This window comes from Sinocyclocheilus rhinocerous, unplaced genomic scaffold (assembly GCF_001515625.1).
Source record: "Sinocyclocheilus rhinocerous isolate Xijiao unplaced genomic scaffold, SAMN03320098_v1.1 scaffold576, whole genome shotgun sequence".
Lineage (NCBI taxonomy): Eukaryota > Metazoa > Chordata > Actinopteri > Cypriniformes > Cyprinidae > Sinocyclocheilus > Sinocyclocheilus rhinocerous.
Genome location: NW_015662167.1, coordinates 2112173 through 2127589, shown reverse-complemented (window position 1 = coordinate 2127589; position 15417 = coordinate 2112173). Strand labels below are relative to the sequence as shown.

The following is a 15417-nucleotide window of genomic DNA, read 5'->3' as shown; positions in this document are numbered from 1 at the left end:
GAGGTGTGCTCTGATTGGCCAGCTATCCAGTGCGTTGTGATTGGCCGAATTCCTCAAGCGTGTGACGGAAATGTTACGTCCCTTACCATATTGTGATGCATGTGGCAACCACATGTGACGACCCCAGGCTGGACTTCGTTTCGTCCACGGTGAAAGCCGATCCGTGTATTTCCTCAGCGATCAGCACGGATCAGCTCTAGGCATGACGAAGCGGATATCATCCTCTTTTGGAAGGCCAAACAAAGTAGTTTCGCTTTCAGAACGAAACACACAGCTTCTTCACAACATGGCAGCGGCGGCAACAACAATACTACAGAGACAATAAAAGTTATGCCTTCTTTCTTTGCGTGAACATTTGGGCGTCGTTATGCAAATCTTCCCACATCGTGACGTAGACACACAAGACGCATGTGAGAATGAGCCGTTTTAGGTAGGCGTGGTTGACTCTTAACTTTTATAAAGAATATCTCTTTGGATTTGAGACTTTAGTCTTTGCAACTTTACAGATCTTCTTTATGCACCAAGAGCTTGTAACACTTCAAAGAGAAAGGAAAAATTTAAATCGCATCATATGACCCCTTTAAGACAAGCTTATTGTGGTGCAAGTTATTTATCTAAAACAGTATTGTGCCTTTTAAAAACACTTCCTTTAAAAAACACTTTAAAACTTCCTCTTTATGGGTTCTTTGAGGATTTATTAGGAAAAGAAAGTGTTAACATGATGTACTTTTTTTCCAAGTCTTGTTTTCTTTAGATCATGTTTAGCAGCCATTTTTATGAATCGCAAGGAAGATATTGGCTCGGTGTACTCTGAATTTTTTCATTGGAAGAAATTTTTCCAGCTCAGATGACAGCTCAGGAAATGCAGTGCTAGATTTAGTTCTCTGCAAGCTTGCCTGTCTTTTAGAAGTTAATTCCTATTGTTTGTAATCTGATTGACTGATGTGCAAAAAGCACTTGACAAGCAGGTTGCACGCAACACCAGACGAGCCCCCGCGTCTAACCTACTTTGCTCAAATCAGATGCTTTTCATGTTAATGTTTCCAAAGTGAACTTCTTTAATCTATCATCTATGTTTCATTAGCTGGACGTTGTTACCTTTTTATGTGCATAAAAGTGAAATCTCTTAGTCAGACAAGCTTGGGCAATTAAAATGAGCAAATAAAGCTGGCGAGAGGATTTCACACCCCACTGCTGGAGACACTGAGCTAATTCACTGGCTTTGATAATAGGTAATGAACTCGCATTATTATTCAGGGGGGCTGCTAGCTAATTGCTTTCTGTGCTCTCCCATGGTTGGACAATAGGCTTTCTCTGCTGATAAGAGATGCACCCCTGTCACCCCGCCGATGAGTGTTCTCTGGCGATTGCAGCGATGCAGGGCCCGCAGTTTGCTCTAAAAGCTCTCCACCGAAATAGGTTTACGGTGCCAGCGCCATGATGGACAGAGCCTCTTAAGACCGCGAGCCGCACGCTTCGCTGATTGCTATTGAGTGTGCAGATGTTGGAAGCTTGTCGGGCATTTTCAGAAACTAGTTCAAAACAATTGGTGCACGAATGAAAAGTTGGAGAGAGAGAGAAATTCTGGTGCAATTTAAGAGACGATAACTTTGTGCTGAGTCACCGTCTCAGCGCCCCTGTGTATTTTAAAAAGATAAATTCAAAATGTTTTGGCCTTTTTTGCCACATTGATAAAAAATAGTGAATGATAGGATAAGGTATGATTATGGGGAGAGTAGGAAACAAGATCAGAAAAAGTTGCAAGCTGGAGTCAAACTCGTGCTGCCTACACAAGCACAATGGCTCAGTCAAAGAATGCATGGAGGTTAGCCCTCCAGGCTACAGCTTCGACCGTCGGTTTTTACGTAACACTTTATAGTAAGGTTCTGTACATTAGTTTTAGTTAATAAGTGAAGTGTTGTGAAATGGCAATAAACATGCATTTATTACAGCATTTAGTAATCTTGTTTGATTTACATTTGCATGTTATTATTAATTATTTGTCATTGATGTATAATAAAAAAAATAGTTTTGATATTTCATTTTAAATTAAGACAAAATAAAAAATATATTTTTTTTTTTAATAATTTTGTTAACTGTTAGTTTGCATGTTAACATATTCATTTTTACACTTTCAGTATTAAACATCTGTTAGTATATGTAGAAATTAACATTTAAGATTAATAACCAGCAGATGAAAAAGCTGTAAATGATTGTGCTTTATTATTAAAACAAATAAAATGTTAATTAAATGATTTAAATATAATAACTAAATGCTAGAAATATCAATTAAATATTAATAGTATTGTTGAATTCAAGTTTATTTGTGCAAATGTTTTATTAAAGTGTTACCTGTCAATGACTGATGAAATAAAAAATATTAAATTGCTGTTAGTGTTCATCGTCTGTTTGATTACGTCTTTAATTGATTTTTCCGTACATTTCTGCCATATGTACATTAACTGACAGTCACCACTGATAAGCTACTACTAAATATTGTAGAAACTTAATTTTCTGTAAAGTTGCTTTGCAACGATTTGTATCGTCAAAAGCGCCATATAAATAAACTTGAATTGAATTGAAATAAAAAATAGAAATAAAATACAGTAAAATTTAAAATAAACGTAACATTTTAACTGATAATTTGCTTATGCATAAAGTGCATAATTTTTTTTAACTAGTGTTAAAATGCTTTTTAAAACTTTACATTTTTAAAGCATATGTAAAATTTAACATTAAGATCAGTGTTGGGAGTAATGCATTACAAAAGCAATATTACAGTAGTATATTACGTTTTGCTGTAACGCAGTAATATAACGCATTACTAATAAAATTTGGGTAATATTATTACTCGTTACAATCTCAGTAACGCAAGTTACAGCAACATATTTTACCTCTAAATTAAGTGGTGAATTTACTAACACCAGAGAAAAAATTCCGCGGGTAAAATAGTTTGTCTATCTTCTGTTGCTGGAATTAGATGTTTGAGGTGACTGCAGAGAAGGAGTCTACATTTGTGAGATGGACACACTCCTGTTACTTTCAGTTTATCGGAGAAAAGGATAAGAATGCATAGCAATATGTGCAACACCAAACTCTCAACATGGAGAAATAGCACGAGTAAAACCTGGAAACACCTGGACTGGTGCCACTAACACTAAGCTATCGGAGAGAGCTGTGGGGTCGGAGAAGAGAAAAAAGGTGGCGGACGAGTGCAGACAAGCAACAAAAATTAAGTTTAACTAAAATTAACAAAATCTGTTTTTATTCAATCATAGTCTATATGTAAAATGAATGAATATGCGAAATATTTGACTTAAATAGCCTAATTAACAGATTAACAAAACAAAAGGAAAAGACTGAGAGATGCTGTTGAGTTTGGTTGGCGTGGCACTCTACGAAAGTCCACGGAAAGGAAACCGAGATGACAGAAATAAAAGTAAACACATTGCAGTTTCGAATGATCTGTATGACCAAAGATGACGGAATATTTTTTTGTTGTTTGTTTCCGCTGTTCGATCGCGCCGGCGCCTCCCGCACACACAGCATTGCAGTTGGCTTGTTTAGCAACTTATATTTTTCATTCTTGTTTTCTTCTGAAGCTGTTCAAAATTGCCTATAGGCTAGGTATGGTAACTAGTAATATATAATGTATTACATTTTGGAAGTAACTTGCCCAACACTGATTAAGATTAATAACCAGACGATAAATAAATGCAATATAGTTATTGTGCCTTGTTACTTACCTTCATATAAAGTATTGCCTGTATCAGTGACAGATTTGAGTGTTAATTAATAGTTTAGATTGACATGATGGAAAAGCCTATCAGGTTATCAGATGCAGGCAGCCTGTTTGAAATGATGCTGTCTGTTTGATCCTTACAGGTCTGATGGGTATGCCCTCGGAGTCGTCCCAGCAGACCCACACCTCCTGCTCTTACCAACACTCCCCCAGCACCACCATCAGCACCCACCCTCACAACAACCAGAACAGCATCAATAACTCTCACCCCAACAACATCCCCAACAGCGGTAGCCAGGTGCCTCTCTCCCACCCCCCTCACTCGGCCCACAACTCGCCCCACGGACAGCACCTCTCCCAGCATGGCCCTCACACCCAGCACAGCCAGCACCCACATACGGCACACAGCCAACATCCCCAGCACAGCCAACACAGCCAGCATGGGCAGCATCCCTCCCAGCACCAGGCCCACGGCCAGCACACACCGCAGCAGCAGCACCAGAATCTCTCCCACCAGCCTCATCCTGCCCAGCAACAGATGCAGTGCAACACCGGTAAGAGTCTGTGTGTCTGTGATAGTTCTCGCTATCTGATCGTCTCTCTTGCTTTCTGTCTCGAACCCTCAGCATACTTACTTTCATGCTGGCATTGCCCTGACAGGACGATTTATTCAGGCCTCTTCTAACAGTCATTTATTTTAGATTAAGAAATTTATGGCAACTTTGGAGCAGTCAGCAGTAAATCATAGGGTGATTTATACAGCTCCTCTAATGAGAACAAAGCAAATGCTGCACACTTCAGAGAGCAGGCCTGTAGCAGAGGGTTAAGGCTCCCCCTACTGCCTCAAACAGGAAGTGCACAGCAGCTTTCACACATTCAGAGTTCTGCTGTCTGCTGTGGCCTTCACTACCTTCTTGTTTTGTCTGCAGGTCTTCCCAGTGACTGGTACCCCAACTTGGATGCGTTAAAAGAAAGCTGCCGCATCGCCAGCAGCTACAACTGGGCTGATGTTGATCTGTCACCCTTCCAAGGTATAATCAGAATGTCTGTTTATATACTAAATTCACTGTTGTTGTTGTTGTTGTTTTTATCAAGAGACTAAATGCTAATGAAAAAGTTCATCATTTTGTTTTTTTAAACTGTAAATTTTGTATTATTTCCGCTTGTATGATATATAATGATGCATTGTGAGTAAATATTGTTATATATGTATATGTGTGTGTGTGTATATTTATTTTTATATTTATATATAAAAAAGCTAAATTGTCTAGGCTAAATATGCAATGGCTAATTTGAGTAGTTAAACTAAAAAACTGAAGAAGCTATTTGAAAAAAAGAACATTGCTAAATAAAGAACAAAGGACATAAAGAACATTGTTTCATTACTTACAAAATTAAAAATGTTTGTGTGTAAATAATGAAACTCTAAGCAATGTTCTTTATTAATTCACAATCACTGGAAAATTGCTTATTAACTTGAACAAAGGACCTGGTCAGCTATTTCTGAGTTTTGTTTTGTATATTAACTCTGCATTTAATTTTAAAACAGTAGTGTTTAGCAAGCAGTTTCATTTTAGTTTTGAGAAATCAACTGGACAGACTGATTAAATAATCTGTCACTGTTTTTCTGAAGGTTTGAAAGAGAGCATGAGGCAGGCGGAGCTGAATAACTGGTCTCTGGAGCCCACTCAGATTGCAGACCTCTGCTCCTCCATCAATCAGTTCTTTGCTCGCACTGGAATCCAGCCACAAGCGGCAGTGCAACCTCCAGTGTGCCACGGCTCCATGCATCCAAAACCCAACCCACACATCAACACAGGTGAGCAGACTACAATCCACAGTGTCACATATTAAGACTGCCACAATATTAACATAGTAACATCAGTGTGTTTTTCAGGAAACATGTACATGGACTCGAGACAGAGCTTGAGTTCAATGATGGGTCCGCCGGGATATCCTCATATGCCGCCCATGAGCAGCGCTGGCCCCACTATGACAGGTCCTTGTCCTTTTCAGCTTTTACAACTGTGGCAGGTTGTGCATCATGTTGAACAGGATGCAGTGTTTAAAATAAAAAAAAATGTATGTAATACTATCATCACAGATTTTACTATCACTCATACTTGGGATTAGAGAACAAACCCCTAACCTAAAGAATACATAATATAGTCAAATGTTTTCTAAAAATTAATTAATTCCTGTAATGGCAAAGCTGAATTTTCAGCAGCCATTCCTCCAGTCTTCAGAGTCACATGATCCTTCAGAAATCATTCAAATATGCTGATTTGGTGCTCAAGAAACCTTATTATTCATGTTTAAAACAGTTGTGCTGTGAAACTGTGATAACCTTTTTAGTGGAATTCCTTGATGAATAGAAAGTTAGAAGTACAGCATTTATTTGAGATAAAAAATAGTCCATGTGACATCAAAAATTATTTTCGTAGCTTCATAAAATAAAGGTTGAACCACTGATGTCACATGGACTATTTTAACAATGTCCTTACTACCTCTCTGGGCCTTGAACGTGATAGTTCCCTTGCTGTCTATGCTGGGTCAGAAAGCTCTCGGATTTCATCAAAAAAATTAATTTGTGTTCCGAAGATGAACGAAGGTCTTACAGGTTTGGAACGACATGAGGGTGAATAATTATGGCAGAATTTATGTTTCTGAGTGAACTATCCCTTTAAAGGTCCCATATTGTACACCTTTCTGGAGTTTTATTTGAGGTTTTGATGTCCTTAAGAATATATATTTGCGGTATAAGTACCAAAAACCATCTCAATATATTTTTACAGCTCTTTTCTCAGGAGCTCTGCTGAGAACAGGTCGATTTTGGTCTGTCTAATTAATATTCATGAGCATCTCTTCTGATTGGCCTGTTGTTTTCTGAGAGACGCACGGCCAGGCCAATCACAGGTAACTAGGCTCAGCGACGTCACTGCGCTAGCTGGAGGCAGCAAAACAAAGGGAGGCGGTGTTTTATATGTTCATATGCAATAAAAAAAACAAAAAAATTGTGAAAAAAGCCAGGAAATTTCAGTTTTGACAATATGGGACCTTTAAGTCATGCATTTGAAGGAGCTGAGCCATATATAGTGACCAGGATATCAAAGAGATGCCCTGGTTATTCCCAAAACACCCTAGGAACCACACTTTATCTAGTTAAGGCATAGCAACACTGTAAAACACATTCACAGCAACTACATAGAAACAAGCATCCACACCTTTGTGTTTCGTTAGCAGTTTGTATTGCATATTTCCACAATATGAATCGAAATAGTTTTCTTAAAAAATCTCTGCACGCTAAAGCATTGTATGTCGTGACCGTTCCCCTCTGCTCTGTCCTCAGGCCATCACGCTCAGATGAACCAGCAGCATATGATGCCTGCTGGAAACTTCCAGATACGCCGCATGCCTGCCGACGACATCCAGGATGACTTTGACTGGGACTCCATCGTCTAACCCAGTCCCCGAGAGCGAAGAGTGGTGCAGACGAAACGAGAGCGGAGCGTATGGAGGCAGTGTGTTTGTGTTACAGAGCAAGAGGGCTGGACCTGAGGTGTCTGCATGCCCGTGACAGAAGGCAGATTGGAATGGGACACTTGAAAAATAGTGCAGGTGTTGTTCATTATGACCTGAAAGAGACTCCTGTGTTCCTGGTGTTTTTATGAAACAAAAACAAACAAAAAAAAGATATTACTTTGAAGACAATCACATTTACTAGGACATGCTTAAGTGATCGCTTTTATACTTGTCCAAGGGGCAAGTGGTTTGTTTAAGTCAAATGTCTCCCGACCCACAGCCTCTCTGCAAACTTGCTAAGCTCGCCCCTGCTCTTCAACTGTTGTTCTGTGATTTTTCGAGTGATTGCATCCGGCTTGTTCTCCCCTCTCATGGTGACAAACTCAGGCCTCGACTGCCTATCAGACAAGATTGGCTCCCTCATTTGTGTTGTGAAACTTCATCTGAGATGCAGGGCACTTTTCAGAAGAGGGTCGATGGTGCAGGTAACGTGACACTCGAAGCACCTGCCGTCGTTCAGGCACAAGTAGCCAATTTTTTGCTCCTCTGACCCTACACACTGTAATATGCCGACTTCGCCATGCATCCAAATCCAGCAGATTTTACTGATTCTTAAGGCTCATAACAAAACGTGTAAGCCACATTACCTGCAGTATTTGTACTTGTGTATCTTTGCTGTCTGAAGTGTGTCATGTTTTTTGTCACTAATAGTTTTAGGCTAGTCTGAATATGAAAATGAAAATTCATATGAAAATGATATCGATCCAGACCTCACTATTATCGATTTCCCTAATCGCTTTACGTTTGCATGTACAATCCTCTTTCTGTTGACCATCGTCCGTCAACCTGTAGTCTCCCGATTGGACTGCGTTGCTTTGTGAGTTCGTTTAAAGCCCTCAGGACCTGCCACAGAAAATTTCACGCGTTTAGGAGCGATCGCTTCCCTGACCGGAGATTTGTGGGATACCGGAGAGCCCTGTTCACGTTGCGAAATCAGCCTGCTGTGTGGCTCTTTACAGCAGCGTTGAGAAGGAGATGAAAATCACGTCAAGGCACATTTGCTTAATGGTCCGCAATAAAAGAGCCCTCTTTATTTTAACCCTAGGACCAACTGACATGAAATCACTTGCTCTATGCTGCTCTGACAAGGACTTTTTCCAGAGAGCATACCTTCACTTTAGCTGTTGAATGCTGGGTGTAGCGTAATACCGAGAGAAAGGAGATGACTAAAATACTTAGATACACTAATAGCCTTATTTTGGAGGAATGTTAACTGCTGCGTTTGAAATTCTACTACTAAGAAGTTGTGCAAAGTTTAAAATCACACACATTCAGACCATCCTTCAAATAAAAAAACATCAACCTGGATGCAGAAACTAGTCAGTAACTGCATCCTGCTCTATCAAGTGTAGCGCCCTTAAGCAGCTGTAATTAGCATACTACAGTATATGTTTTAAGACGTTTAGTTGAAAGTGTCTGCTAACTTTACAAACCACAGTGTCATTTTATTATATCAGCGATATTATGGAATGTTTTTGTGCAATATAATTAATTTAGGGCTATCAGTGATTACAATCATCTCTTTTAAAGAGCACAAAACTAATGCACAAGATCTGGACTAGAATAGCGGAACCCAAATTAGAAATATGTCCGGCCTTTGACCTTTAGCAGGGTATTTCTCAGTGAGAAGCAGCACTTCGATTAGACCAAATTTTAGAGTGCAGGGCTGGTTTAGAAAAGCCATAAAATGCGGTTGAAAAGGGAAGGAGTGGATCTGTTTCTCATAGCTTGAAAGTTTATGCACACCTTGGTTTCCTTGGTCTTCAGTAGTTTTCAGTCATCTTTATGGGTTTTGTTTTATTATTCATCAGAGTGTAAGTGCTAATAGACTTGGAAAAGTGAAATGATCTTATGACAATCTTTTTTTTTATGTATTACAGTATTATAAACTCTGAGATGTATTGGCCTTTGATCCCTAAGGCCCTTAATATAATGGAACAGTTTGTCGTATGTCCTTCATAAAAACACACACATTTAAACCTCAAAATTAGAAAGAAAAAGAAATTATGGTTTACATAAAAATATTTTAGGACCATTCATATTTGGAGTTCTGACATTATCATGAAACATTATTGTTATTATAATGGCACATCAGTACATCTCCCTTCTAAAATTCCCATTACTGTAATCTGTTCAGACATTTTACATTATTTTTCTTTTAGTAATTCCCATTATTCTCAGCAATGATTCATTCTCATTACTGTAAAACAGTATTTGTATTATTTCATGGGGAAAAAAATCAGAGTTGAATAATTAAATTTAGCTTAAAGGCAGTAAAAAAAATAGTGTTATTTTGCTTTTTTTTCCCCTTACATTACTAGTAATGACATTTTACAGTCTTTATATTATAAAATAAAACAGTTTACTTGAATACAATTTAAAAAATGCGTTTCTTTGAGCAAAATATTTCTGCCTTTTGATTTTGGGGTCAAATATGAGCGATTCACCCTAAAATGTTTGTAATGGTCAAGGAACCCAGTCAAACTTTCTTCATGTTCATGACATTTCAGCCCGATTCTTCACTGAGTTCTGTCCACGATCAGCTATGTAGTTTGTTACATATCCATGTGTTCCCTCATTACATAAGCAATTGTCAGATTCTCTGACGCTAATAGGGTTTAAATTGGCGAAACCATATTACTGAAGCCTAACGTAACCTAGAAATCCAATTAAATTGCCCATGATGCTGATTTTGTGTCTGCTCACATTGCCGGATTCTACAAGGAAGGAAAAACGGTGACAGAACCGTTATCCACCTTACCCCAGACAGACTGTTCAGCATCTGTGTTTTTCTGTGATTTGACTGCGACGCTGTGCACATTGTTCTTAAGCTAAGCTAAGCTTCATTGCCCAAATCTGCTTTGGCTCCCTGCATCCTGTTCTTGCTCTTTTCTTTCCGTCTCATGTTTTCGTTTGGATACTGTTGAAGTGTTCAGGAGCCTTGTTCACCCAGCCTCAGTGTTTGTCATACAAAGAGCTTTGAGAGCTTTTATCTGCTCATTTGTGCACTTTGAAAAGAATTCAGAAGCACAAACGCTTACGTTGTTCATGAACTCAAGCAGGATCTCACCTCGTTCGCTCACTGCCGAGTGAACATCTGGCATCGATCCACCCTCGGTGTGAACTTTAATACCATACTGTGGTGTTCACCCTCGATCATGGTTTGTCTGGATGTCGACCGCAGAAGGAGGGGGTCAGTTTTCGATTGGAAATATTTTGTATGTATTGCCAATCTGTTTTTGGTAGTGATGTGTTTGGATCTCTTGTTTGCCAAAGAGAGAAAGTTTAATTTTGCAACATTTAAGGCAGCAGGTAATTGGCGTCCTTCCCAGGTGGGGAAGGGTAACGTAAGTCTGAAGGATCGGACTGAACGGAAAGCGTAAAGGGAGCTCTAGAGAATATGAGCTGGACAGGTGATGAGTTCTCTCTCTCTCTCTCTCTCTTCTTCTCAAAAAAGAAAAAGGAAAAACATTGCTCCTTTGATTTTGTGTTGTGTGAAAGTTTTAACTGTTTAAAGACAACTCAGTTTTCGTAAAACGAAAGAAAAAAAGAACTAAAAACAAGTGGGGATGCATCTGCCAGAGAGATTACTGTAATCAAGGAAGAAGCCTTGTTACATTTACGGAGAAAACTGCCAACAAGTTCTGGTATTTGGAGCCTATTTTATTCATTGTTGGTGTGTCGTTGTGCTTATTGTAAATATATGTCTTTTCGATTGTTCTTTTTTCCTCTGGGGTGGTGAGGGATCAAGACAAGGGCTCGGGTTCACCTGCGAAAGAAAAGAGGGAGATGAATACAGAGTATTTTGTTATTGTCCAATCCAAGGGTGACACAGTATGTATATATCTATATTGTATATATGTGATGAAAATGCGTTGGCTTTTTGTGTGACACTACCTTTTACCTGTACTATGGTTCAACATTCAGTGTTTCAGTGTTTATATTCTATTTTAATCTTTGTTTTCTGTTTGATTTTGTCCTGGTCATTACTTGTATTTGTTGTTTCCTTTATTTTCCCCTTTTCGTCCATTTTGTTATTGCACGGTTTATTACTTTTGCTGTCCAATAAGATGACACGGCTTCTCTTTGTATTGGTTTTAGTGCTGTAAAATAACTCTGAAGTGTCATTAGGATTGTCAATACCACCCCTTCCCCCGATATGCATGAATGGCACTTAAAGAAATAAAATATGTTAACTTCACTGTGGAATCTTTGCTGCTTCGTGATATTTATTTCATATACATATCCTTGCAAAAACTGAAGTACTTGCACAGAATACTCCAAAACGCCTAAAAATTGAATTTGATATATATAATTTGATTCTCAAATATTATGGGGTTTTTTTTTAGATTTATTTTTGCCGTTTTTGCCTTTATTGTGACAGGACAGTGTAGAGATGACAGGAAGCGAAGTGGGAGAGAGAGAGGAGGTCCTCGAGCTGAGATTCGAACTCGGGATGCCTGTATTTCTTATATTTTTAACGAATATTAACCTCTATTTTTCAGAAATACTGACAGAAAATTCATCAATGATATATATAGCATTCACCGTATGTAAACGGGTTTTTGCAGCATCTGTCACTTGACACAGTGCTCTCAAGTTAAAAAGTTAAACTTTAAAAAAGAAAAAAAGTGCATCTACAGGATAGATTTGTTGACATACAGATATCTATAGATGTTTTCGTTCCATGTGAATGGTACTTGCTTTTTTTCTCACACTTGCTTTTTCTCATTTCATAAATGGTATTAAAACTGCCCGAAATATTTGTGCTGTGTTCATCTTGTTGCTAGGCCAAGTGCTTTGTGGGAAAACAGGTACAATTATAAAATTAATTTCAATTAAATTTAAAAGATTTATTGCCCACGCATTTTTTTTTATGAGCAGCCATGTAATATGTAGGATAAGACATTCAGTGTCCACGTATGCGGTGTCAACTTATTTCATGAAACATCAAAGCAACTGACCCTAAAATGAACTTTTAAGGTTGCAATCTCACATTAAACTTCAAATCCGATTAATTTTTCATCAAAGCGTTCCGTACACGCTGTAGTCTGGTACGGTACACATGCGGCTGAGCCTTGGCTGTCACAATGGGTTAGAACAATAAGCTTGTTAACTAGCCTGTTTTTGCTCAGGAGATCTAGGTTAGCCGTCTTGCTTTTTCAGTAAAAACCTGTTTCTGATGACAAGACAGCCGTTGACTGGATGTTCTTAGCGTTGAGAAGCTCTCTCAAGATGCTGCAGTGTTTGAAGCCCCCTACAAGTTTGCGTTTCCTCACACTTATATATTTGGTGCACTCACCATGGTGCTTTGAAACCGTTTAAGTCTTTGTAATCCCAGTTTCCTCCTGAAGAGCACACATAGTCCCTTGGTATTTTACCGACCTATTTTGAATTTGACAATCTGGTGCTGTCACTGACTTGCCGGTCTACTTCTAGTATCTGAAGCTTACGTTCAGAGCCGCTTTAAAATAGATTTTGTTAGTAAATACACACACGCATCGACCCCTCGGCCCCATCAGATCAATCTCTTCAACTCAATGGCATCTTGGAAGATGTGCTGCGGGAATCCTTTTTAAAAAGCTCTTTCTCTGTCGTGTCAAATTTTAAACTTTGAGTAAGGCTTTGGAAGGTCTGTCAGGACAGCAATCTGATCTAAATTGCTGCAAAATAACACAAATATTACTCTGATCACTGACCATATTTTTTGTGGAAGAAATACTGTAAAACTCTTCATAAACTATTTATTGACAAAGAAACATTGCAATTTGTCTTCCTCCTGCTTCTGAGATTTTTTCCTGAAATAGGTGATTCTGAGAAACCTGTGGATGATCTAGAAGAGCCTAGCAATCCCGTGGTGCCCAGGGTGCCACATACTTTCTGCGTTGCATGCACTCTAATATGTTCAGTGTGCAGCCTCAACACTGCCATTGTTTAGAGTCCTTGTGCTTTTTAGGAGGGGTTAGCTGACGTCTGCTTCTGGACACTGCATTCTTCTCCCTTCTGGTGTAGGATTAATGCATTATAATCTACATCCTCAACAACAGCATGATGATGCAACATACCTTCTTGTGAACAAAGTGGTCAAATGATGCACTTTAAAGGAACAGTTCACCCAAAAATTAAAATTTCCTGAAAATGTTCTCACCCTCAGACCATTCAAAATGTAGATGAGTTTGTTTCTTCATCGGAACAGATTTGGAGAAATTTAGCATTACATTACTTGCTTTCCAATGGATCCTCTTCAGTGAATGGGTGCCGTCAGAATGAGAGTTCAAACAGCTGATTAAAACATTACTATAACCCACAAGTAATCCAGACGACTCCAGTCCATCAGTTAAGCTGAAAGTTTGTAATAAATTCATCATTAAGATGTTTTGAACTTCAAACATTTGTTTTCAGCTAAAATTTAGCTTGTGAAAAAGGAGAGAGTTATGCACACATCAAGCACCATGTATAAATAAAAACGAATAAAATGGTGGATTTTGGTATGAGAGGATTGAGTTATATATATATACTGGAGGGAGCGTTATTATGGATTATGGACTCATATTTTGGCCAGAAGCAAAGGTTTAAAGTTAAAACGTATTAATGAGGAATTTATCACAAACATGCAGCTGTTTACTTCACACAAAGTTAATTGATGGACTGGAGATGTGTGGATAACTTATGGATTATTGTGATGCTTTTATCATCTGCTTAAACTTTATTCTGACGGCACCCATTCACAGCAGAGGATCCATTGGTGAGCAGGTGATGTAATGCGAAATTTCTCCAAATCTGTTCCAACGAAGAAGCAAATGTATGTACATCTTGGATGACCTGAGAGTGAGTACATTTTAAGAAATGTTAATTTTTGGGTGCACTGTTCCTTTAATAGTGTCAGATCAAACTATTTATAACTTATAAATCTGTTTAGGCCTCTCTTAATTTAAAAAATCAGTAAATCACAAATTCCCAAAGTATGCAAATAAATGCAGACACCTGGTAGACTGTTGCTGGTGTAGTTGTGAGCGTCTCTGAGGACGTTTAGTTTATACACGTGTGTTTAGCACATGTTGTGCACGATGTCTACAATGGATGGAAACTGCATCCATATGTGGAACATGCAACACTGAGAAGCAGATGTCTCACTCTCCACATCATAACACATGAGACTTATTGGAAACGCTGGTTCTGGATTTATTTGGGATGTGGACTGTTGTAAGCATGTGGACCAGACACAGAAGGGCTTTACATGTGTTGACAGCTCTCTCTGAGAACGGAGAAAGAGCTCTATGCATATTCATCGATCAGGGTGTTGAATTATTCTAAAATATGTTCATTCTGTTGTTACATGAATTCGCAGTGCCCCCCAGTGGCCGAAATGACTACAAGTCTTTAGACCAATTGTTTAGGGATGGGGGTGGAAATCCAATTAGAGAAACTGTGTATTTGGAGGTTACAATTAAATGTAATTCACTTTAGATTAGTTATTTACCAACTTCATACGTTATTTATCATGTTACACTTGTGTATCTCTTTTTATGGCATTTTCCATTTCAGGCATTACTTGTCATGTTGCATTATTTTATAACACCCTTTTTTTTATTATATCCAGTGTATGTTCAAAGAGAATTGATGAAATCTGATGTTCAGTGGATATGCTGCATTCTAAGCAGAACATTGTCTTATTTCAAAATGCAGGAAACGGCAGGTCAGATCTACAAGATGAATGAAAAAGCAATAGTGTCTGCATGCCAATACACACCATGTGAAAAATCTGGATTATTTTTATGATCTGATCATCTCCGATCATAAAACTTCCATATACCAGGTTCATTTTTATAGTCTTTTGTTGAAATGTCTCTGCAATAAGACATATATATATACACACAAAATAACACTGCCAAACACACATGCTAAAAAACAACAACTTACTTACACATAGTAAGAAATGGTTATAAAAACTGAAACAGAAGCGAAACAAGTAATAGGAAAGAGTAGAAATAAAAAGCGATACTTATCCTTTGCCGGTGTCCTGCCCGGTGATATATATATATATAAATCGTTTAATTTTGGGGAAGGTTTTGAGTCAAAAGTCTCAAAAGACA

At 38.4% G+C, this 15417-nt stretch overlaps 1 protein-coding gene across 1 annotated transcript in view; it reads left to right on the top strand.

The window, feature by feature from the left end:
• The window catches only part of LOC107727748 (forkhead box protein J3-like), a 126341-nt gene extending 118320 nt beyond the window's left edge, over window positions 1-8021 (top strand). Inside the window, exons 7-11 of the mRNA XM_016537707.1 lie at window positions 3886-4296; window positions 4672-4773; window positions 5376-5561; window positions 5640-5741; window positions 7092-8021. Coding sequence (XP_016393193.1) covers window positions 3886-4296; window positions 4672-4773; window positions 5376-5561; window positions 5640-5741; window positions 7092-7204 — 914 coding nt within the window. The 3' untranslated portion in view covers window positions 7205-8021. The remainder of the gene's footprint in view (window positions 1-3885; window positions 4297-4671; window positions 4774-5375; window positions 5562-5639; window positions 5742-7091) is intronic.
• Window positions 8022-15417: the final 7396 nt, after the last annotated feature.